Below are 24,451 nucleotides of genomic sequence, written 5' to 3'. Positions count from 1 at the left end.
AAGGTTTTTGGTCAAAAATTTGGCCATAACTTTATTGATTACAGGAATGAGAGCGGTATTGACTTATGCATTGGCCTATCTGACTCCTGCCACACAGGCCAGGGTAGAGGGAAAACAGGTTGAGAGCCTGCAATTTGGACCAATCTCAGGTAGACAGCATGTGCATACCAATGAGCTTTGTGTGTGTGTGTGTGAGAGAGAGAGAGAGAAACAAAAATATCTGATTGGGTGACTGAATTTGAAGTTTCTGTAATGAGTATAAAACCTGTTGGATTCTTTGTTCGAGGTTCAGTATCCGCAGAGAAATCCCATTGGATCAAACCTCTGTGCAGAAATAAAGGTTGCACTCCTTTTTCACACACCCCGCCTCATGTGCTTTTTGGTTTACTCATGAGAAATGGGGGTCAGTGCGCAGGAACCAGAGCGGCAGGACCCATCACCAGAGGAGCCCCTGTCTCCACGAACATGGTGGGCTCAGAGATGTACGGAGCAGTGGGTGGGGTGCTCCAGGAGGCTGAGGCAAGCAAAGGCCTACAGCCCAGCTCCTTAGCTGGCCAGGTGGGGCTTGCTAAATCTGGGAGAAGGTATGTGATTTCTCAGCTTGAGTAGGCTTGGAGCTGGTGAGGGTCACACGCCTCACCAAGCCCAGATGCTACAATCAGCAGGCATAGTATAACAGAGCAGCAAACTAAGGTGCTGTGTCTGCTCTTTTGCCCACGTTTAAGGACCTCAGTTTGGATGCACCAGGATCTCAGTGGGACTCTGGATTGGATTGACTGGGGACTTGGCATACTGACTTGCTGCCAGGTAGGCCAGGGGGTCAGGACACTGTATAAATAACAACATACAGACTATTGATGGGCTAGCACCTCTATATTATGAAGACCAATAAAAATTCAAGGGTTCCGTACTGTTCTGCCTGGAAGAGTGGCTGTGAAGGTATGGAATAAGGGTGTGAACTTTGCATTTTATCTGTGATTTTTTTTTAAATGGTTTTGCAGCACTCTGTATTCCACTTGAATCGACAATTTGGTTTCTGAGCTGATCTCTATAAAAATAAAACCCTCTTTGTTCTCCAGTCACTCTTATGAGGAATCCAAAACCAGGTGTAACTCCCCTTCGGGGGTGGCGTTTGTAGGCAAAGGAGCCCCTCCAGACAGAATTATGCCTACAAAAGTGCAAGTAGGTCTAGGGTCTTTTGTGGGATAAGTAAAAGGGACCCACTTTCTTCTATAATTCATATATGGACTATACTTTTATTATGTCAGGTACAATTTCACATCACATTTTTGAGGAGGGAGCAGGAGTTTTTCATTTGGTCTTTATGACCTTTAAACAATTAAGAGGTGGCTGGATGGTGTATACCAGGCACCCCCAACCTTCGGCCCTCCAGATGTTTTGGACTACAGTTCCCATCATCCCTGACCACTGGTCCTGTTAACTAGGGATCATGGGAGTTGTAGGCCAAAAATCTGGAGGGCCAAGGTTGGGGGTGCCTGGTGTATACTCTTGCAGGGGTTAGAAAGTATTGGCTCATTTGCCACATAATCTATTTTCAGAGGAACTGAGACCATAAGATTGTTTGGAAATGCAATGAGAAAACAATCAACCAGTGTTTTTTAAAGCAAGCAGATAAATACCCTAAACATTGTGGATGGTGTCAGAGAGAGCAAGTAATCCATTGTTGATTTGCTGACTGGAATGTCTGTCAAATGCCATGTGACCTCAGGGGAATGTCAAGTTGGAGAATTTCAACAAGCCCTCTTTTAAGATATGAGTTAGCTCTTCCTCATGTAGTTAATGCAGTATCTTGAAATAAAATGGTCATAGTCTGAAGAAGAAAAAATAGTTTTCTTCTCTGTGACAGGGTTTTGAAGTTGGCTTAAACTGAGTCAAAATTGGTTGTGAACATAAGAAGGCAAAGCAAAAGTCAAAGAAAGGAATGTGGAGATAAGTTTGAATATATACATTTAAATAGTGGTGTGTTGGAAAGGATTTCAGACACCAGAAATCAAAGTTGTTGTGCGTTTTTGTAGTGCAGCCAAAGAATGATAAGGTTTTCTAAATGGTTATCAGAGGCTGCAGGAAAGATGTCCTGTGGGTTGTGAATAAGGGGGAAATGTTAATGTCTAGACTGGGAAAGAAAAGAGCAAGAATACTGCTCATAGCACAGTTCCTTAAAATAGACGTTTGTTCCACTGTGAAAGGTTTTGAGCAAGCTGGCCTTTTTATGGTGTTTTTAAAAAGTTGGTGGCACTTGACATCTAATGTGTGTAGCAGCCTATCTCTGTGAAGAATATACTTTATGAACTGGCAATCACTGAATCCATAGATCTACGTGGGCACTCTACTTGTGTGCAAACCTTATGTGAGCAGGGATTAACGCACTAAGCTCTTCAACTGTGTTGCCATACCTGTAGCCCTCCAGTCCTGGAGGACAATGGTGTGAAGCAGGGAGCCTCCGCTACTAGTGGAGGTTACCACACAACTCAGAACCTGCACAATCAGGGTCCTAAAGTCATGCCAGAGTAGTATCAGTGAGTAGAGCAATACACATGAGTGTACCCAATGCACAGAATGGCTAAGCAAGGCTAGGGCAATGTCTGCAGTCTCTGAAATGTGCCTTGCAGTTCTTTTGGAAGAAATTATCCCTGCAGAGTTGAAGAAAAACTATAAAGGTGTAATTATTAGCAGAGAGAGAGAGAGAGAGAGAGAGAGAGAGAGAGAGAAAGAAAGAAAGAAAGAAAGAAAGAAAGAAAGAAAGAAAGAAAGAAGTTGAAACCAAGTGTGGAAAACAGTAAAGAAAGAAAGCAAATATTTGAGATAAGAATTAGCAACCCAAGGTGTATATATATATATATATATTATTTTAATGTTTTGATATTTCACTTTTAATTGCATTAAACATTTAGATAGAAAGGCTTGAGTTTTTTGTGTTCTGCATTTGTGACTCTCCCTCATGCTGCATTCCATCTCTCCTTATTTACCCTTGAAAGTGGGTTTGCACATCAAGATGGCTATGAAAACAATGGCATAAGACTTTGTGGAAGGTATTGCAAGTTTGATGTGTTTTTCTACATAATGGCATGCTTGAACTATGCATATTTATTATGCAAGTAGGTCCCTTTGACCTTTGTGGGATTTACCTGCTGTGTCTGGGCTGTGCAAGAACATTTCCGGGGTGATTTGCAAGCTTCCACAGTAACATGTCTTTCACTTGCAGTTTTAGGCATCTACCCAGTCTGGGTGGCGTTGAGGTCTAAACCACTGAGTCTCTTGGGCTTGCTGATTGGAAGGTCAGCGGTTCAAATCCGCATGGTGGGGTGAGCTCCCATTGCTGTGTCCCAGCTTCTGCCAAACCTAGCAGTTCAAAAACATACCAATCCAAGTAGATAAATAGGTACCACTGCAGCAGGAAGGTGAATGGTGTTTCTGTGCGCTCTGCTTTCCATCACTGTGTTCTGTTGTGCCAAAAGTGGTTTAGTCATGCTGGCCACATGACCCAGAAATCTGTCTGTGGACAAACGTTGGCTCCCTCAGCCTTAAAAGTGAGATGAGCACTGCACAGTGGTGGAGCTTCATGCTCTGGCACTGGGGGGCAGAGAGCATGCAGGGGAGTGCCTGGTGTGCATCCCGGGGGTGTGGTGCTCACCCCAGGGACATGGCACACCCACAGGAGTGTGGCTCGCATCCTGGAGGCGTGGCACACATCCCGGGGGCATGGCGCGCCGCCCGCAGGGGCATGGTGCATGTCCTGAGGGCATGGTGTGGCGTGCGTCCTGGGGGTGTGGCGCACCAGTTGCAGGGGCGTGGCACCCAACACAGGCAGGGGTGCAGCCATGATGGCACCCCGCTGGGATCGCACTGCCGGGGGCAGTGCACTCCCCCACCCTCCTCTTCCTCCACCAGTGGCGCCACAACCCCATAGCCGCCTTTGACTGGACTTAACCGTCCAGGGATCCTTTCCCTTTCCCTTACCCTAGTGGCTTATTCCATACAGTTCCACTCAGATGAAATTAGTACCAGTCACTGAGATTAGCCAGTGTGATAAATCAAAATCTATTTTTAATTTTCACTCTGTAGGACTTTAAATTATTGCATTTTAAATCAAAACTTCCCATTTTCTTATGGAAATATTCTGTTACTTTTCAAAAAACAGCCTGCCCTCTAGAGAACCTCCTTTAGAGGTTACTGATTTGTGTGTGTGTGTGAATGTTTAACACAATTATGTAACACACTGAGAGGCATTAAACATAATTCTAGTACCCTTTTAGACTGTTTGAATAATGCTCTTGTTAAAGGCTCAGCCAATGCCTGGAAGTTGAAAACTAAAAAGTAATAAGCTGAGGGAAATGAAAATTGTGTAGGATAACATAAGTTACATTTGACAATATTAGATCCCCTCTGCCTATTTCTTATTCAAATAGCAAGTATCACCCTTACAAAAGAAGTGAGTTTAAAACCAAAGCTTACACAACTAGTAAAATATGGAAAGGCTGGCAAATAGGCATGAAGAAATTGAATGAGTCTCTCGTATTTACATACATTTTCTGAAAAAGTAAAGCAAATAAATAGAAGAGGGTGGTTTTTTTTTTAAAAAATAAAAATAAAAATCCAGGCGGGTAGATCATAGAAGAAATCAGACTGCAAATTGAATTTGTGTACGGAACCGACATTTATTTTATTTTATTTCTTAGGAGCAGATGATATCCTTAGATTGCCTCTAGAACATCTATCACGCTGGATAAGAATTTATAGAATGTTTGAAATGAATGATGAGAAACTAGTAATGCTGAAAAACAGGCTGCGGACAAGAGAGAAATACCAACAGTTTGAATTCGGATGGGTAGCGGAGTCCAAGCCCTCTTTGCACCACAGGGTGGGTAGGGTTTGACTTAATGGAGATACCCCTCTGCTTAGCCCTGGCCTCTGCTGGCCTCCTGTAGCCCAGATCAGAGATAGCCATTAATGCCAAAATGCAAATATATCAGGAATACTATCACAAACTATTTCAGTCCTCTCATTCCTGGAACCCTGGCTTCTGCTGGCCTCCTGCTGCCTGTATTGGAGAAAACATAGCCTCCAAGTGTCCTGATTTTCCAGGGATAGTCCTGGAATTAGGAAAGCCATCCCTGCTTCTGATTTGATACTGGAAGGAGGATGATCCCATGCTTGTATTTGGAAGACGGGAGTATAGGAAGCTGTCTTATACTTGGTCAGATCAATGGTCCATTTAGCTCAGTATCATCTACATTTACTCACAGTGTATCTCATGGGTTTCAGGCAAGAGTCTCTACCTGTCTTACCTGGAGTTGCCTATGACTGAACCTAGGACCTTCTGCATGCAAAGTAGATGTTCTACCACTGAGCTACAGCCCTGCCAGAATTTGTTTGCAATTCCATGTACAATTTAGGTGAGCTAATGTTGTGCATGGGTATTACAGGTTAAATTGGGATGCGAGTGGCGCTGTGGTCTAAACCACTGAGCCTCTTGGGTTTGTTGATTAGAAGGTCAGCGGTTTGAATCCCTGCAATAGGGTGAGCTACTGTTGCTCTGTCCCACCTCCTGCCAACCTAGCAGTTCGAAAGCATACTAGTGCAAATAGATAAATAGGTACCGCTGTGGTGGGAAGGTAAATGACATTTACGTGCACTCTGATTTCCATCACAGTGTTCCATTGTGCCAGAAGTGGTTTAGTCGTGCTGGCCACATGACCTGCAAAGCTGTCTGCAGACAAACACCGGCTCCTTCGGCCTGAAGCGAGATGAATGCTGCAACCCCATAGTCGCCTTTGACTGGACTTAACCATCCAGGGGTCCTTTACCTTTTACCTTTACAGGTTAAATCCTGCTTCTCATTAGCAGGCCTTATCCTTGCTAGTAGCATAAGCACTCTAGAAAATCTGAGATTCAGATGAGATCTAGTTGATGGTTGCGTCTGTGTTTCAGAGTCGACGTTCTCTTGAAATGCTGAATTTCTCTGTTAAAGGTATTTTTTAAATCCCATGATTTTTTAAAAATAAGTTGGGCATTTATAAATGCTCACATAAAAACAAAAATATGTTTACATCATTTTCTTAGAATTTCAGAGTATCTGCCCCCATCTCTTTCTGCACCTAAAACTTTCAAAAATTGAATTTCTGAATGTTAGTGTTTGATGTTCATTAACATTAAATTTGGATTTCATTTTATCCCTTATTTGAATAATTGCAGAGCCAAATTGAGAGGGGAGAAAAACTAGATTAAAATGATTGATGAATATATAAACATTAAGCAGTATACATTCATTAACTAGAGTGCACACTACATTAAACAATATTGCTATAATATGCTTCATTTTTACAAATTTTGTCTTGGCGACCTAACCAATGAATCAAGAAAATTTGTGAGGATGTCATCAGAGACAGATCTCCATCTCACTATTGCTGCCTCATTCTCTCTTAAGCAGGGCTCCTTCTACACTGGGAGATATTTTCTTTCAAGGACTATGGTTAGAAAAATTGAATCTAAGTGAGTTGCTTGGGTATCATCATTCAGAGTTGTCTTACATTATGTGAAGCAGGGATGGGGAAATTGTGGCCCTCCAGATGTTTTGGGATTCTAATGGCCATCATTCCTGACCATCGGTGATGCTGCCTGAGCTTGGGGGGGTTGGAGTCCAACAACATCTGGAGGTTCATAGGTTCCCCATATATCCAGTGTAAGAGTGTCATGGTAACCCTGGAATACCTGCTTTAAACCTTACCTTTTTTACTTGTCCTTAAAGTACTGATATATTTGCTCATAATACATAGACAAATGGGGATCCAGAACAAACCTTCGCAGAGAGGGAGAGATGAGGGGGAGGTCAAAGTAGAGTTCTCCCTAATCTCCCTGCTACCGCACTTCCTTGTCATGGTTCCATTGTGGGCAACGCATGCAGCCCGTCTTGAGCTGGGAAGCAGAATACTTCCTCTGAAGTGGGTCTTCCTCAGCTTGGTTTGGTTACATATAACTATAGATGAGTCTTAGTCGTTCTTCTGTCCAAGCTCAGACAGGTCAACTTGAATCGATAAAGTTACCTCTGTAGACCCCTGTCTTGGTCTCCTTACTCGAGTGGCTACTGTGGATACATGCCCTCAGTTATCCTGTCATTCTCCATTTGTGCAGAGGGGCTGTATCCATGGCTGGTGGAAGGCCTCAGGGCCCCCGGACAAAATGCCCTCTGGGGTGCCCCATCGTACCACTCCCCCCCCCCCCATTTACCATCATAAGAAGTGAATTATCTTCAAATGTTGCCATATTTTATTATGTAAGCTCCTCTCTCTCTCTCTCTCTCTCTCTCTCTCTCTGTGTGTGTGTGTGTGTGTGTGTGTGTGTGTGTGTAAGCTCTGTTGAGGATTCCTCAGGCAGAGAATCACAGTGTGACATCCTCAGGCCTGTAAAGTGTTGGCAGAATGGCTTCCTTTTATGCTGTTGCTTCTAGGGCAGGTGAAGATTAGTTTGACTCACTCTGCAGACAATTTCCTTTTACCCGCTGATTTTTCCTATCAAGTCCACAACTTTATTCTCAGAATAGAGAAATCTGGACCCCAAGGTCAGGACAGAAACACACCCAGTTCACGCTTATTGGGGGGATATGACCTTAGAAAGTCCATCTTTCACCATTTTGGGTACCCAGTCTGAAGGAAATCAAATGGCAAATGGCTGTCTGAAGGTTTTTAACTGCAAGCTTCTCTCTGATGCCAATGTTCACTTGGAAGAACAACAGATGGTCAGCCAGAACTATTCCATGTCCTTGTCACTTGTGCATGTTTTATGATGATTGTTATTAAAGGTCAGAAACAATGCAGAACATAGCCCCAAGGACTAACATTAACCATTTTTCTATTACTTTTTCTCAGTCCTTTCAGATTCAGCAAACCAGAATGCCATCTGTACAAACCAATACTTGGATAGACACCTTGAGAGAAAGCATTAAAAAAGTTCTATATGAAAATTCTCATTTGAATGTGTACTTAAAATGCATTTTCTCAGTGTTCTGAGTTTGGGGTATTAAGCTGGGTGCCAAGCCCCTCTAATTTTCGGATCTAGCAAGTGTTAGAATTAAATCAGGACTTCTGTTTCTTGGAATAGCCAAGCTAGCTTCCTGGTGAGGTGATAGCCGGGTGTGTGGGTGTGTGGGTGTGGGTAAGCCATTAATGGGCAATAAGGGGATCAGTACTGTTGGGAAACTGTGTACATGCAGCTACTCACACAGAGTCAATTAAGGTTTGGCAAACAGCCAGAAGGCAATCTGAAGGAGTAAGTCTGCCTGGTGATAACAGAGACATGGAGATCGGTCCATGATTGGTCAAGTTCTCTCAAGGGAGTGATAATTAATGGCCTACTAACTGGTAGTTCAGTAGTTCGTGTGTTCAGAGTTCTGTGTCAGTGTAGGAGTTGGAGGTTGGGAGTTGGGAGTCATGTATGAGAGAGCTAGCTAAAGATCTGTGTTCTGTTCCTGTAAAAAGTCCACTGTATATAATAAACACCTAACTACAAGTTCCTGGTTCCTGCTTCGTCTATCCTGTCTGCAGCCAAGTTGCCAATTGCTTCCGTGGATTCTGCGTTTACTCTGCTAGGTCTGGCTAAGGTCCTGCAACTAGTCAGAAAGTTGCGAAACACCAAATAGGTTTTACCAAGAAGGCAAATGGGTGCAAGCCCCCCCCCCCCCCCGAGCAGGAAAAGCTAGAGTTTAGAGGGTTTTTGTAGCAATGACGTGACCTAGAAGTGAAGCATTGAGCTGGAGGGAGAATCAGAGCAATGTTTGACCCTTTGAGGTGTTCATGCTGTGAAGCCTCCATCATAGGCTCAGGTTGTATATACGTATAAATAAAGCAAATATTATAAAGACCTATTCTCAGCATGACTGGCAACTGGTCACCCGACCATCTGTTCATGCTCTGTCTCTGTCCTGGGGGACAATCAGCTGGGCTGGTTGGCTCCTTGGAATGGCTTGAGATGTAGCCTTTTCCCTTTGGTCCACTCATAGGTCATATATATGATGAATGGCCTTCAGCTATGACATAAATATGTTTCCCATCAAATGTTCAGTTTCCAGCACATTTCCTCTCAAAATAAACATTTTTAAAGCACATCTTGATATCTCTTTGGCTGAGAAAGCGTGTTCTCACTAGAGAGAGCACGTGTTGCGGTTGGGGGAACAGGCCACAGTCGCATGACTAGGCAAATTTGTTAGAACCAAACTTATAGGGTTAATTGGGTTGCTGGGGATTTTTGAGTGTTGCCAATTCGGAGGAGGGGTCAGAGGATATAAATATAGGAGCTGGACGTTGGGACGGCCTCTTGGCCGTTTTGCACTGGATCAAGGAGCAGCTGCGCTTGAGACGGTTGTATCTGGCTTTACGCCCCCCCCCCTCTTTTTCTTTTTCTTGCCTTAATTCTATATTTCTTTCTCCCTGATTCTCTTGGTTTTTCCTTCCTTACTATCGTCCCCTTGATTTCACTTCTTATACCTAATCCTCCAGAAGGAAGACAGGGCTGTGGCTGGTGACCCCCCCCCTACACGGGGGGAGGCTTCGCCTTCCCCGCTTCCTAAGGGCCTTCCTGGGGGTAGCGGCCTCCGCAACTGCGGAGCTCGGCCGATTTACCTCTCCGCTTCTGCGGCGGTCTCCCTTCCCGCCCCCCCTTGTGTTAGGGTAGCACCGCGGCAGCGGTGTGCGGCGGGTCTCTTTCTTCCCGGTTACCCCCCACCCCCCCCTTGAAGGAGGCTCCATCCTTTCTGCCTCCCCCCTCCATCAGCGGGGGTCCGACCCGGCTGCCGCGGCGGCGAACGCGGCCGGGTTCCTTCCCTTCCCGCTCCCCCCCTGTGGTGATAGGGCCGCGGCCTCCGCAGCGGCGGAGCGCGGCCTAGCTTATTTTCCCCCTTTCCGTCTACCCCCCACCCCCCCCACAGTTTAGTGCCGCGGCCTCCGCAGCGGCGGAGCGCGGCCGGCTCCTGTTCCATCCCGTCTCCCCCCACCCCCCCATAGTGTAGGGCCGCGGCCTCCGCAGCGGCGGAGCGCGGCCGGCTCCTTTTCCCTCCCATCTCCCCCCACCCCCCCCACGGCTTAGGGCCGCGGCCTCCGCAGTAGCGGAGCGCGGCCTGCCTTCGTTCCCCTCCGTCTTCCCCCACCCCCCCCTACGGCTTAGAGCCGCGGCCTCCGCACCGGCGGAGCGCGGCCAGGCTCCTTTCCCCTCCCGTCCCCCCCCCCACGGCTTAGGGCTGTGGCCTCCGCGGCAGCGGAGCGCGGCTGGGTTCCGCTCCGGCCTTGCCCGCTCTCCCGGGACAACGCAACCGGCTTACCTGGTGTCGACGGTGCACGAAGGTCCCTGCAGGCCTGCTAGGCCGCTGCTCGGCCGGCAGCAGGAAGCGTCTGCTCACCTAGATTCGCTGACGCACGTTCAGCGTCTATACTGTTAACTGGCTGGCCGGCCCTCTAGTGGCTGGGGAGAGCAATTGCAGCTGTTCGGCTTGCGAGCTCCCCCAGTGGCCTGGCCGGTATTGCAGCCTCACAGGGAGTGATCAGGCCTGTTTAGCGCCACCTGCTGTTTGACCTGGGTAGCGCGCCTTCTGTTATTTTAAGGATAATTTTAACTATACAGCTGCTTCTATTGATTTTATTTCCTGCGTGCCCTTGGTGTTTTGTTGGCGCCCCCCCCCTCCTGTTGGCTGGCCCGTGGCGGTGCATTGAATCCGCCACTCTAAGTATATTTTGCTAGTATTATTGTTCTTTGCTAATTGCAATTTTTGTTTGGTTTTAAGTAAGTTGTTGAGGAGACTAATACGAGGTACCTCTGGGTGGTTGGGTGATTGGCCGGCTACTGCCAATTATCCACCACAATCTTATAGTATTGACTTAGTTTAATTTATTTCCGGAAAATTTACTTTGTTTTTGATTTGTCTCCATTCTAGCAGGTATGGCTCCAAAGAGGGACTCAGCCCGCCCTGGCACGTCTTCCACTGCAAAACGGCCTATTAGGGGCCCATCTCAGGCGCTTCGCTCGCCTGCTCCGAGTCAGCCAGTGGGCCGGGTGCAGTCCCTAGTGGCTAGCATGGCCGGCGATCCTGCAGCCTTGTCGCGTTTTGCGGCGCAGATGGACGGTTTTCTTCAACAATGTTCCAGTCAGCCTTCCACGTCTGCAGGGCCGCCTCGCCCAGTGAGGGTGTCGTCACCAAGTGTGTCATCCTATAGCGAGGATGGGAGAGAAGAATTATCGGCTGGAAGAGGGGTTAACGATTCCCAGTTAACCCAGCCCCATCACTTACCTGCTGTTCAGGGTCGGGGGCGGAGGTCGCGCCTTTCCTCCCGGAGAGCTTCTGGAGGAAGGGCCCCTTCGCGGCCTTCCTCCCGCCGAGGGGGGGACGTGACGCCTTCGGTAGAGGCCCCGACTGCCTCGAGCCGTTCACGTGTTGTTTCTTCCTCGTCAGCCCCAGGTCCTTCACGGCCGAACGCTGATTCTGAGTCATCTGCCGAGGACAGCTTACCAGTGCCGGCCAGGAAATCTTCAGGCGGAAAGCGTCACCGCAGGAGATCTTCCCGGAGGCGTGCAAAGCGTAGAAAGGATGACTCTTCTACTTCTTATACCGGTACGTCATCTTCTAGTTCCGATGATGAGACCGGTAAGTCCCTGGAACTGTATTGGGGTTTTGGGGAGGCGGCTTCTGGGCTTCCTAGGTGGGCTTGGGAGCGTAGGTCCAATTCGCATCGGGCCAGATATGGTGCCGTTCAGGAGTGTAGGGATGGGGTTTTGATGCCTGACGTTAAGGTTTCTACCAATTCTGCCAGGGATGTCATCCCTGGTTCGCATCTGCCTTCAAAATTAAGGTCCAGAATACTGAATGGCCGTTACGTGGATATGTTTAAGTTGGCGCCTCCTTCAGAGGATCAGGAGAAGGGTAGCTTTGCCAAGAGACGTCAGGGTGCCGCCACTCCGGACAGAACTTTCGAGCTTTGGCTTGATTGTTTCCAGGTTTTTGCTGGAGTGGTTGTGGCGGCTTACCCCCGGAGATCTCTTCATTTATTGGTTTATCAGTCTATTGTTCGCACTGCATTCACCAGTGCTGGAGAGAAAGCTGCTATAAAATACGATGAGAATTTTAGGCGCCGTGCGGCCAGGATTCCATCCGCCCGTTGGGATCGCAAAGACCTTGACGTGTGGACCACCTACGTGGCTCCACGCATCGAGAAAAAGTTGCCGGAACAGCAGAAGGTTAGGTTGGGGGCTCCGAGAGCCGGGCGTCGCTTACTCTGCTGGGACTTCAACAAGGGCTCCTGTCAGCGTCCAGGGTGCAAATTTGCACACATGTGCGAGAGGTGCAATGGATTACATCCCGCTTCCTCTTGTTATGCAGGCCGGAGGCCCTTTCGTGGGGGAAAAGGGGGTTCTCAACAGGCCCCTAAACCCACAGCCCCCTCAGCAGCTGCAGGAACGGGAAAATAACATGTTGATTTCTTTAGCCTATACTCCTGTCCGCCAGCAGATATTGCAGTTATGGTTGCAGTCTTATCCCAATAGGGACGCTGCATCTTATCTGAATAACGGTTTTTCCCTAGGTTTTCGGATTCCAGTGGCTGTGACCCCCGTAGCACGGAATCCTGCTAACCAAAAATCAGTTCGTGAGCTACCTCAGGTGGCTCGCAAGAAGATAGCAAAGGAAGTGGCCTTGCAGCGCATGGCCGGTCCTTTTGACACCCCCCCTTTTCACAACTTGCATGTATCCCCTTTGGGTATCGTGCCGAAGAAAGCGCCGGGTGAATTTCGTTTAATTCATAATCTGTCGCACCCCGCGGGCACGTCAGTCAACGATGCGATTCCTCCGGAGCTCTGCTCCGTGAAATACGCATCTCTTGATCAAGCGATCAAGATGATTAGAAAATTTGGTCCTGCTGCCTTATTGGCAAAATGCGACATCGAGTCGGCATTTCGCTTGTTGCCAGTTCACCCGGAAGATTTTTGGTTGTTAGGTTTTCAGTTTGAGGGCAAGTATTATTTTGACAAAGCTATGCCTATGGGTTGTTCGATTGCCTGTGCCGCCTTTGAATCTTTTAGTACCTTTTTGGAGTGGGCCCTCAAAGCAAAAACTGGCTTGGACGGAGTCACTCATTATTTGGATGATTTTTTATTGGCCTCGGCGTGTGATACGGGGGAGTGTTCGGTACTCCTCCGAGCTTTCGCCGACCTCACCCAGGAGTTGGGGGTTCCTCTGGCCGCGGACAAGACTGAGGGTCCTTCGACTCGGCTTACTTACCTGGGTATCCTTCTGGATACTGTCTCCCAGACTTCCAGCTTGCCAAGGGACAAGCTGGTAGCCTTGAAGAAGGTGATAGAGGAATTACTCCCGTTGAGGAAAGTGTCCCTTAGGCAGCTGCAATCGCTGTTGGGACACTTGAATTTCGCTTGTAAAGTGGTGGTGCCGGGGCGCCCCTTTTGTTCTCGTTTGGCCAGGCTCACGGCAGGGTTGAAGGCCCCGCATCATCGGGTGCGCCTCTCTAAGGAGGTAAAAATCGACCTGTCCATTTGGTTGGAATTCCTGGCAGACTTCAATGGGGTCTCGTTATGGCAGGATACTTTGAACCTGCATAACGACTTCCAGGTGCAGTCAGACGCTGCTGGGTCGCTAGGCTTCGGATTATACTGGAAGGGTCGTTGGTGTGCGGAGCGTTGGCCGGCAGAATGGGCAGGAGGAGAGATTACGCGGGACCTAACTTTTCTTGAGTTCTTTCCCATTGCAGTGGCAGTGCATTTGTGGGTCGAAGAGTTCAGGGACTGCCGTGTCTGCTTCTGGACTGATAACCAAGCAGTGGTGTCAGTGCTGGCCAAGCTGTCGTCACGTTCCCCCAGGGTGTCGGCCCTCTTGCGAGTTTTTGTCTTACATTGTTTGCGTTATAACATAGTTTTTTCAGCTCGTTTTATCCCGGGGGTGTCTAACGAAATTGCTGATGCTCTGTCCCGTTTTCAGATGGAGCGGTTCAGACTCCTGGTTCCAGAGGCTCGGTTACGTCCGGAATATTTCCCGGATCATCTTTGGAACCTTGGCAGCAATTAGTTTTACAGGGAGTAGCGGCTTCGGTCTCCCCTTCTACCCTAAGATCATACACGAAAGTTTGGGATGATTTTGTAACATTTTGGCGGCAGTCTGCCGGCGATGTAAGGGGGCTCCTGCCCACATCGTCGCAGGTGCTTCAATATTTAGCACATTTATTTCAACTGGGCAGGGCAGCCAGGACGATTAGAGTGCAGGCTGCCGCTATAGCATTTTTCTGCAAGGTATTTTTTGATAAGGATCCTTGCTCGAAATTCATAGTACGCAAGGCTTTAGAAGGATGGAGTAGACTCTGCCCTTCCCGGCCAGCAAATAGGCAACCCATAACATTTGACATGTTATGCAGAATTCGCAAAAAGCTGCGGGTGGTGTGCTGGTCTAAGTATGAGGCTCGCCTGTTCTCAGCTGCCTTCTCGGTCGCCTTTTTTGGGGCCCTGAGAGTGGGTGAAATAGTGGTAGAAAATCATGAGACTGCACGTCCTCGGGGTCTGTTGATACGGGATGTACAGCTGTCCCCGGTTGAACTTCGAATCACGATTAGAAGTTCTAAGACAGATCAGAGGGGCAAGGGGGCCCTCATTCGTCTCCCGGCCACGGGTGAAATGGGCCCCTGCCCCGTAAAAGACGTCAGGAGGTACCTTGCTTTGCGCACCCAGGGCGATGGGCCTTTGTTTAGGCATGAGGATGGGTCCCCACTTTCTAGACAACAATTTGCAAAGGTGATGCGAAAGGCGATCTTGGCAAGTGGGGGTGTAGCAGCTGATTTTGCTCCCCACTCGTTCAGGATCGGGGCTGCCACAACAGCAGCACACTGGGGATTGTCAGCGGCCAGAATAAAGGAGCTGGGCCGCTGGAAATCGGATGTGTTCAAGGGTTATGTTCGTTAGCACGGTTGTTGATATTGTCTTGTCTATTCATCTCAGGTTCTGCGGAGGTCCGCATATGGCTGGTGGGACATAGCATCGTCCACTGGGCTTGTGTTGCAGCACGGCAGTCGGGATTGGGTCCAGGTCTCGGCCTCCCTCGGCATGTTCAATTATCCTGGCTGTCCAGAAGGGGAATGCGATGGTCGGAGCTGCTGCCTACGATTCGGAGGCAGTTGCAGTTGGAAGGACCCCCATCGGCCATTGTGGTGCAGCTGGGCGAGAACGACCTGGTTTTCTCGGACTGTTTTTCCCTGCGTGCTGCAATTTTGGCGGACTTGGAGGAGCTGCGGGCATTGGTGCCGACAGCTAAATTATTTTGGTCAAGGTGGCTGCAACGGCGTGCTTGGAGGGGCAGTCATTGCCCAGCCGCCACTGAAAGAGCCAGAAGGCGTATTAACTCCGCAGTGTCGCTGAGGATCTTGGAGATGGGCGGAGATGTGATTTTTCATCCTGAGATTTCCGCTCAGGAGCCATCCTTTTTCCGAGTTGATGGCGTGCACCTTTCTGCTTCGGGTAATGAGGCATGGATAGGTGCGGTGGTGTCCAAGCTGAGGGCTTGGCTGGGTTTGTGAGTGGTTTGGCGGGAGCTGAGGGCTCCATGGCGGTTAGGCATTGGTTAATTGGTTCTTGGAGGGGTAAGTGCCTACCCCTCCAAATGATGCGGAAAAGGGAATTCCGTTAAAGGAATCCAGGGGCTTGCCATTCTTTCGTCCTGTCCGTGGAGCCGGGCTTGGGCCGTGCAAGCCCCACCGGAACATGAGGGTGAGAAGTGTTGGATTGATTCCCAGCCTCATTTCTCACCCAATACTTGTTTCCCACGCTGGCTTCCGGTGGGGTCCGGAAGTGACAGCTCTGTCCTTTGGGGGCAAGGACAGATAGTCGAACCAATGCCTAAGCAACCACTCACCATTTTTGTATTGAATAAAGTTGTGGCCAAAATTATGCCAAAAACCTTAAACAAAAAATTAAGTGTGAAGTGTGAATTTTTTTGGGGTGGCACTGTGGGACTCAACACGCAAAGCGTGTTCTCACTAGAGAGAGCACGTGTTGCGGTTGGGGGAACAGGCCACAGTCGCATGACTAGGCAAATTTGTTAGAACCAAACTTATAGGGTTAATTGGGTTGCTGGGGATTTTTGAGTGTTGCCAATTCGGAGGAGGGGTCAGAGGATATAAATATAGGAGCTGGACGTTGGGACGGCCTCTTGGCCGTTTTGCACTGGATCACCCGCCCTCCCTCCCTTTTATAGGGTGGTTCTTGGTTTCATTGACCTTGCTATTGCCTGTCATGGGGTCGTCCGCATTGGTGCGGGGGCCTGGTAGGAATTTTGCCATCTGGCTGATTGGCTGGTGCCATTTGGTTTTTGCCTACTACGTAGCAAATCGTCACAACTTGTAAGGTTGGCGGTTAGGCATTGGTTAATTGGTTCTTGGAGGGGTAAGTGCCTACCCCTCCAAATGATGCGGAAAAGGGAATTCCGTTAAAGGAATCCAGGGGCTTGCCATTCTTTCGTCCTGTCCGTGGAGCCGGGCTTGGGCCGTGCAAGCCCCACCGGAACATGAGGGTGAGAAGTGTTGGATTGATTCCCAGCCTCATTTCTCACCCAATACTTGTTTCCCACGCTGGCTTCCGGTGGGGTCCGGAAGTGACAGCTCTGTCCTTTGGGGGCAAGGACAGATAGTCGAACCAATGCCTAAGCAACCACTCACCATTTTTGTATTGAATAAAGTTGTGGCCAAAATTATGCCAAAAACCTTAAACAAAAAATTAAGTGTGAAGTGTGAATTTTTTTGGGGTGGCACTGTGGGACTCAACACGCAACTACATCAGAATATTTGGGGTTCATGAAGTCTGGTGGAAATGAAGTTCCTTTTTGCACATTATAAATAAATAAATATAAATATTTTTTTATTTATATTCCCGCCCTTCCAGGTTTAAAAACCGGGCTCAGGGCGGCTAACAGCAAATATGAAACATTGATTAGAATGCGACTTAAAAACAGCATAAAATACAACATAAAATGCAGCATCAATATCAATAAAATTCAAAAATTCAGGGGTCAGTTTGGGAAAGGAAACAAACAAACAAACAAACAAACCCCAGTCAGTAGACATCAAATGATCACCAGGGCTAACTGGCCAAGTTGGTCCTACTAGGGCCAGAAAGGAGACTAGGGAAGAATTAAGTGTGGGGTCCCAGAAAGTGTTATTTCATAGAAGAGGAAAGGGGGAAAGGGAACAGAGGATCAGGCTAATTCAAATTGAAGGCCAGGCGGAATAGCTCTGTCTTACAGGCCCTGCAGAAGGAGATCAAGTCTTACAGGGCACTAGTCTCGTGGGACAGAGCATTCCACCAGGTCAGAGCCATCACTGAAAAAGCTCTGGCCCTGGTGGAGGATAGTTAAAGAGGCCCAGGTGATCAAATCAGTTCATAGTGGGATTCACAGACTGAATTCCTCAATCATCTCTAACTGCACGCATGAAGGCAACAGGCATGCACAGACCTTATTCCTGGACAGTTTAGGGGCTTGAGGCTTTAAAAATGAAACATGTCCTTTCTCAAGTTCAGACCCTCTATTTTATCCCTCTTCCTCCTTTCATTTCATGGAATCATGGAATCTTAGAGTTGGAAGGGACACCAAGGGTCATGTAGTTCAACCCCCTGCAAGGCTAGAATGAGTGACCACATAAGGGAAACACATTTTACTAATAGGTGGCGGTTAGGCATTGGAATGTGTTGTTGGTGTATGTAAGGACAAGGTGTGGCCATCGCCTACCCCTTCAATTTTTGGGTATTCCGTTAAAGGAATCCGGTGGTCGTGGATCCTGTCCGATGCCCTGTGTGGCGGGGGGCCATGGCACAACCCCCAGTGACATCAGGGGAGAGCTTATAGTTGTATTTGCATCAACAGACTCCCCCTACTGGTGGTTAACCCCTCGTCAGACTCACCCCTCTCCGAGTGGGTGGAGTCAAATTTGCTGTTGTCCAGTGCCTAAGCCAATACCTTCTCACATGCTGTAATCAATAAACGTTGTGGCCTTTTCTAGCCCATTAACCTAATATACTGTGTCCACGTGTCTTTATTATTCCCAAGCGGGGGACGGGTCCTCGAATCACAAATATTGCCCATCATAAATACTTGGTTCTGAAGTGTAAGTACCAACAATAACAAAACCTTTTCTCTCTCTAAATGTTTTATGCAAAATAATATCAAATGATTTAAGCAGTCCTGAAAACAAACCACTTGAACATTAGCATGCCTATCCATTCAACTGGTTGTCATGACCTTCTAGTTTCATTTGAAAGTGTTTAAAGGAAAGGTTTTCATCCTTATTCTGCTTGCAATCTATGTAAGCATTTGTGTAGCCAGTGGAGTATGTATTCAATACAGGTGAACAACTTTTTTTTTTTGGGGGGGGGGGGTGAACATATCATCACTGAAAATAATTGAGCTATCTATGTAAGAGATTTCTAGTGTGACCTCTTCACACTAGAAGATGTAGCTTTGGGAATGGTTATCTAGAAATGCTTATCTATAATGCAGCGTTGCAAAATGAGCAAACTAACGGAGCACGTATACACTGGCATGTTTAGAAAAAGCAGAATTTGCTGGGAAATATTACTCACTGATTCTGTGGCACAACATATGGCCAAAAGACTAATGTGGTCAGATGTAAAACCTGACAGCTTAATATATCAGTGAGGCAAATGTGGAAGATAACTTTGCAACCAGTGATGCTCAAAAGTATGGCATTAGAGGGGGGGACAGACTCGGAAGCACATTCCCCACACCAAGAACTTTGATTGGCCTGCTGTTCTGTTCATTAATATATTTACTTGATTCAATAATAATATAATATATTTATGCCCCGCACACCTGGCTGGGTTTCCCCAGCTACTCTGGGAGGCTTCCAGCAGAATATAAAAACATAATAAAACATCAAGCATTAAAAACTTCTTGATACTGGGCTGCCTTCAGATGTTTTCTAAAAGTTATGTAGTTTTTTTTTATCTCATTGACATCTGATGGGAGGGCGTTCCACAGGGTGGGTGTTACTACCGAGAAGGCCCTCTGCGTGGTTCCCTGTAATGTCACTTATTGCAGTGAGGGAATCACCAGAAGGCCCTCGGAGCTGGACCTCAGTGTCCAGACTGAATGATGGGAGTAGAGATGTTTCTTCAGGTACAGTGGCACCTTGGGTTAAGAACTTAATTCGTTCTGGAGGTCCGTTCTTAAACTGAAACTGTTCTTAACCTGAGGTACCACTTTAGCTAATGGGGCCTCCCACTGCCACTGCGCAATTTCTGTTCTCATCCTGAAGCAAAGTTCTTAACCCGAGGTACTATTTCTGGGTTAATGGAGTCTATAACCTGAAGCATCTGTAACCTGAAGCGTCTGTAACCCGAGGTACTACTGTATTCAAATAGTATTCTGTGGCTTTGATTCTGTAAAAGTTCCATGGATATTCATGGGACTGAAGAACAACTGCTGGGACTCATCATGTTACAGAGAGTATTCTCAGGCACAATGGGAGATTACGCATGCTCTCTCACAAGGAAACTCAGCTGGGAATCACTCCTCAGTAAGATCTACAGACTGGCTTGCTGCCACTTATGACTGCCTTGCTCATTCCTGTACTCATCCTGCTGCCTAATTGGTCAGAGCAGCCTCACAAGAAGATCAAAGCTTTTTGCAACCGTCCTGCCCTTCTCCTTTGCACCTCTGATATTGGGGTGGGAGAAATGGACGGGGAGGGCAGTAAAAGGCTTTGGGCAAGTTCTAATGGGAGGCAGTTTGAGCAAGCTTTAAGAGGAGGGTTGTAGTTGGACCAGCTCCAAGAAGAGGGGGTGCCTTGAGAGAAAAGAGGTTAGGTGGGTAGGACTGGCACTGTCAACAATAGATAGGTAGCCGTGTTGGTCTGCCATAGTCAAAACAAAAAAAATTCCTTCCAGTAGCACCTTAAAGACCAACTGACCAACTAAGTTAGTTCACACGAAAGCTCATACCAAGAACTAACTTAGTTGGTCTTTAAGGTGCTACTGGAAGGAATTTTTTTTTGTTTTGACTGTCAACAATGTGATAAATGCAAAAGTCCTTCAAATTTTGGAATTTTGATTGCAAAAAAGTTGGAACTTTCCTCCTTTTAAAGGAAAATAGCCCAGTTTACTGAGCTTGATTCTGAAATTGTTGAGCAGAGTTAATCTCTCTCCAGTTTGAATAAGCATCCGTTGTGTTCTGAGGCAGTACATGTGTGTTCCCGTTTATAGGAGAGTAAGCCTCGTTGAAATACTGTTAGGTTTACTCCTGAGTAAACATGGGTAGGATTAGATTCCACATTTCTGAAACGTGCAAAGAATGAGAGAGCAAATGATGTTTGAATTAAGTTAAAGTTGAATTAAGTTACAGTTTAATTGGATTTGTAAATCTGAGACAGTTCTGGGTACTCCTCTTCAGTATTTGGTCTTATGTCAGCTAGTTTTGAACAAGTCTAAATCGGAACTTTTTTCTGCTAACTGTGAGGAAATATAGAGTATATGTAATACATACACTGCAGTTTTTACGGAATAAAGAGATCTGTGATTCATCATTTTGAAACCAAACTCTTACCCTCTGGAGATTTTGGTCACACTTGCACTCAGCAATGGCAGATCTTTGCTCTGAACATTTGCCTATAGTGTGCATGTCTTTTTCATGATAAAAAGGTAAAGGGACCCCTGACCATTAGATCCAGTCGTGGCCAACTCTGGGGTTGCAGCGCTCATCTCGCTTTATTGGCCGAGGAAGCTGGCATACAGCTTCCGGGTCATGTGGCCAGCATGACTTAGCTGCTTCTGGCAAACCAGAGCAGCGCATGGAAATGCCGTTTACCTTCCCGCCAGAGTGGTACCTATTTATCTACTTGCACTTTGACGTGCTTTCGAACTGCTAGGTTGGCAGGAGCTTTTTCATGATACAGAACCCTTAAAAGACTGTTTACAGTAGTGGTCAGTGCTCATTGGGACTGGAAAAAAGGAAGGATGCCAAAGTGGGTAAAATCAGAACCCATGACAGATGTGGAGCCAACTAATTCAACTATTGCCCTCTGCCTCCTCCCTGCTGCATTCGACAAGGGCAAATATGAGACAAAGGAGGAAGGAACTCTCAGTCAGCGACTCTGAACTGCTTCTAAGTAAGAAGACAGACTGCTGGGAATCAAGACTAAAGTTAGTGTGGCAATGTCCAATTTGCCCTGATACTCCAGCCTCCACTGCCTGGTTGAGGCCTACATGATGGAAAAAATGAATATTTTCTTATTCCTAAGTATTGATAGACACTGGAAGACAGCAGCACCCACTTCCATCCAATTCCCCCTAAGAGTGACAGAACGCCATCAAGTCCTGTCACTCCCAGAGACGCCCTTGCTGTATTTGCATGCAAAATCTGTGACAGCAAGGCTGTGGTTGACTGGGTTACCATTTTTTTAAAGGCCTAGAATTATTTTACAGCTCTGGAGGCCCTGATGCAGTCCTTATTCCACCTCATAATCAAAATTACGTCAGATTTTGAAGTAGACTCATGACTCGATCTGGTTCATAATCTGCCCAGATTGAATGAGATAAATCTGGATCTCTCGGCAGATACAATCCACCATAATATCCTTCTGGACCATCTAGAGGAGCTGGGGGCTGAGGGCACTGTTATACAGTGGTTGCGCTCCTTCCTCCTGGGCCATGTCCAGAAAGTAGTGGTGTCCAGAAAGTGTTCAGACCCATGGGCCCTCACTTGTGGGGTGCCTCAGGGTTCCGTCCTCTCCCCCATGCTTTTTAACATCTACATGAAGCCTCTGGGAGAGATCATCAGGGGGTTTGGGCTGGGTGTCCATCAATATGCGGATGATACCCAGCTCTACCTCTCTTTTAAATCAGAATCAGTGAAGGCAGTGAAGGTCCTGTGTGAATGCCTGGAGGCAGTTGGAGGATGGATGGTGGCTAATGGATTGAGGTTGAATCCTGACAAGACAGAAGTACTGTTCTTGGGGGACAGGGGGCGGACTGGTGTGGAGGACTCCCTGGGCCTGAATGGGGTAACTGTGCCCCTGAAAGACCAGGTGTGCAGCCTGGTAGTCATTTTGGACTCACATCTGTCTATGGAGGCACAGGTCAATTCAGTATCCAGGGCAGCTGTCTACCAGCTACATCTGGTACGCAAGCTGAGACCCTACCTGCCCGTGGACTGTCTTGCCAGAGTCGTGCAAGCTCTAGTTATCTCCCGCTTGGACTACTGCAATGCGCTCTACGTGGGGCTACCTTTGAAGGTGACCTGGAAGCTACAACTAATCCAGAATGTGGCAGCTAGACTGGTGACTGGGGGCAGCCGCCGAGACCATATAACACCAGTCCTGAAAGACCTACATTGGCTCCCAGTATGTTTCCGAGCACAATTCAAAGTGTTGGTGTTGACCTTTAAAGCCCTAAACGGTCTCGGCCCAGTATACCTGAAGGAGTGTCTCCACCCCCATCGTTCTGCCCGGACACTGAGGTCTGGTGCCGAGGGCCTTCTGGCAGTTCCCTCACTGTGAGAAGCAAAGCTACAGGGAACCAGGCAGAGGGCCTTCTTGGTAGTGGCACCCGCCCTGTGGAACGCCCTCCCATCAGATGTCAAAGAGATAAACAACTACCTGACATTTAGAAGACATCTGAAGGCAGCCCTGTTTAGGCCTGTATTTTTAATCTTTGTTGGAAGCCGCCCAGGGTGGTTGGGGAAACCCAGTCAGATGGGCGGGGTACAAATAATAAATTATTATTATTATTATTGCTCCGATGCCCAATAAGAGCCTAGATGTCATGGAAGAAGAATGAAACATCCGATAGAGTCCTGCTTTTCTCTATCATAAAACTGTAATTCATTAAGAGGGATGCATTCCGCCCCCTTAAGGATAAATCCTGCAATGCATAATTATGTTCTATTGTGTTATGTTGCATAACTAATTGTGCATTAATTAAAGAAATAAATGGGGGTAACATATATTGAAAAAGGATGTACAAAAATGCTACCTGTGCTAATTTTGGTCGAGGGGAACAGAGGAGTCACAAATCAAGATGGCTTGGTGCCATGTTGTGCTGGAGACAGGCTACAGCTATATAAAGGAACACATCCTCCTTGAAATGCTCCCTAAGGGGCTCTCTGCAACTGGACACAGCACTCTGTAGTCAGAGATAATAAGATCCTTGTTATGGGAGCTGCAGTCTTCTGCTCTCACAGCATGGCAGTGCATTTGATTTAATAAGCGCGGATCATTATAACATCTGCTTTGCCTCTGTGCTTTAGCGTATGCAGAAATCTGTGCTGTCTCAGGATCCTCAAGATAAGACTTACACATTCATCCCATGAGCCGAGAAACTTGCACTCCTGCTGATGTAGCAAGTTGTTTTCCCATCGCAGCTTGGTTGGAATTTTGACATCCTTTACAGAACAGGTGAAGCAGTGCAAGAGAGAGAGCCTAATGATTACCAATTTTGAAGCACGCCTCTCCTTCATCTCCAGCATTGCTGCTAACGCACACTCAACCTTCAACAAGGAAAGACTCGGATAGGTGGAAAACACTGTGTGTGCGGTTTGTGACTGAATTATGACGTCATAAAATTGGGCTACAGCACCAACTCTCCAAAAGCAGTCATTTAACTGAAGCTTTCTGTTGGCTTAATAGCTAACTCTTGTGCATATTTATTTACCGCAGAGATTTTATGGTAGTTTTCCTACTGTATAGTTCAGGGATAATTTTATAAGCAAAAGATGTTGTAAAATGGGATGTGCGGAATGTATGCAAATGCCTGTCAGCTAAATATAACAACAACAACAACAACAACAACATTAATAATAAACAGGGCTGCCTTCAGGTGTCTTCTAAAAGTCTGGTAGTTGTTGTTCTCTTTGACATCTGGTGGGATGGCGTTCCACAGGGAGGGCGCTACTACCGAGAAGGCCCTCTGCCTGGTTCCCTGTATATATCTTGAAATGTGTGTGTGTGTGTGTGTGTGTGTGTGTGTGTGTGTGATGGCCATCAGTTCTGGTGGCTTTTAAAAGAGAATTACACACATTCATAGAGGATACGGCTACTAGTCATGATTGTGGGCTTCCCATAAGCAGCTGGTTGGCAGTCACAAGAACAGGATGCTGGAGTAAATGGGCCTTTGTCCTGGCTCAAGTGGGCTCTTTGTATGGTTCATATGTAGTTTGACGCTGTGTTTACGTCATACATTTAAATTTTATCCCCTCCCCCTCCAAATAAAGATGATACATTGAGCTTCATGACTGATATGGAGGATCTGGATGATAGTCGAACACTCTAAGCACTACGCCACACATCTCAAGGATTCAAGTCTTTTAAGGCCACTTTTTCAGACAATGAACTGATACACCAACATGTATTTCAAATTCGTCATAACGCACAAGGCACACATTTACAGAAGGGTCAGG

The 24,451-nt window shown here is 47.1% G+C and overlaps 2 protein-coding genes across 2 annotated transcripts; both read left to right on the top strand.

Moving 5' to 3' along the window:
* Window positions 1–10,941: 10,941 nt before the first annotated feature.
* Window positions 10,942–12,465, top strand: LOC144327574 (uncharacterized). The gene has a single exon (XM_077927803.1). The coding sequence runs from the start codon at window positions 10,942–10,944 to the stop codon at window positions 12,463–12,465; it is 1,524 nt and encodes a 507-aa protein (XP_077783929.1).
* A 1-nt stretch (window position 12,466) lies between these two features.
* On the top strand, window positions 12,467–16,213 carry LOC144327573 (uncharacterized). Its single transcript, XM_077927802.1, has one exon. The coding sequence runs from the start codon at window positions 12,467–12,469 to the stop codon at window positions 14,069–14,071; it is 1,605 nt and encodes a 534-aa protein (XP_077783928.1). The 3' UTR covers window positions 14,072–16,213.
* The last annotated feature ends 8,238 nt before the right edge of the window (window positions 16,214–24,451 follow it).

This window comes from Podarcis muralis, chromosome 4 (genome assembly GCF_964188315.1).
Source record: "Podarcis muralis chromosome 4, rPodMur119.hap1.1, whole genome shotgun sequence".
Classification (NCBI taxonomy): domain Eukaryota; kingdom Metazoa; phylum Chordata; class Lepidosauria; order Squamata; family Lacertidae; genus Podarcis; species Podarcis muralis.
The sequence above is the reverse complement of the archived record's forward strand: the minus strand, read 5'-3'. Positions and strand labels throughout refer to the sequence as shown.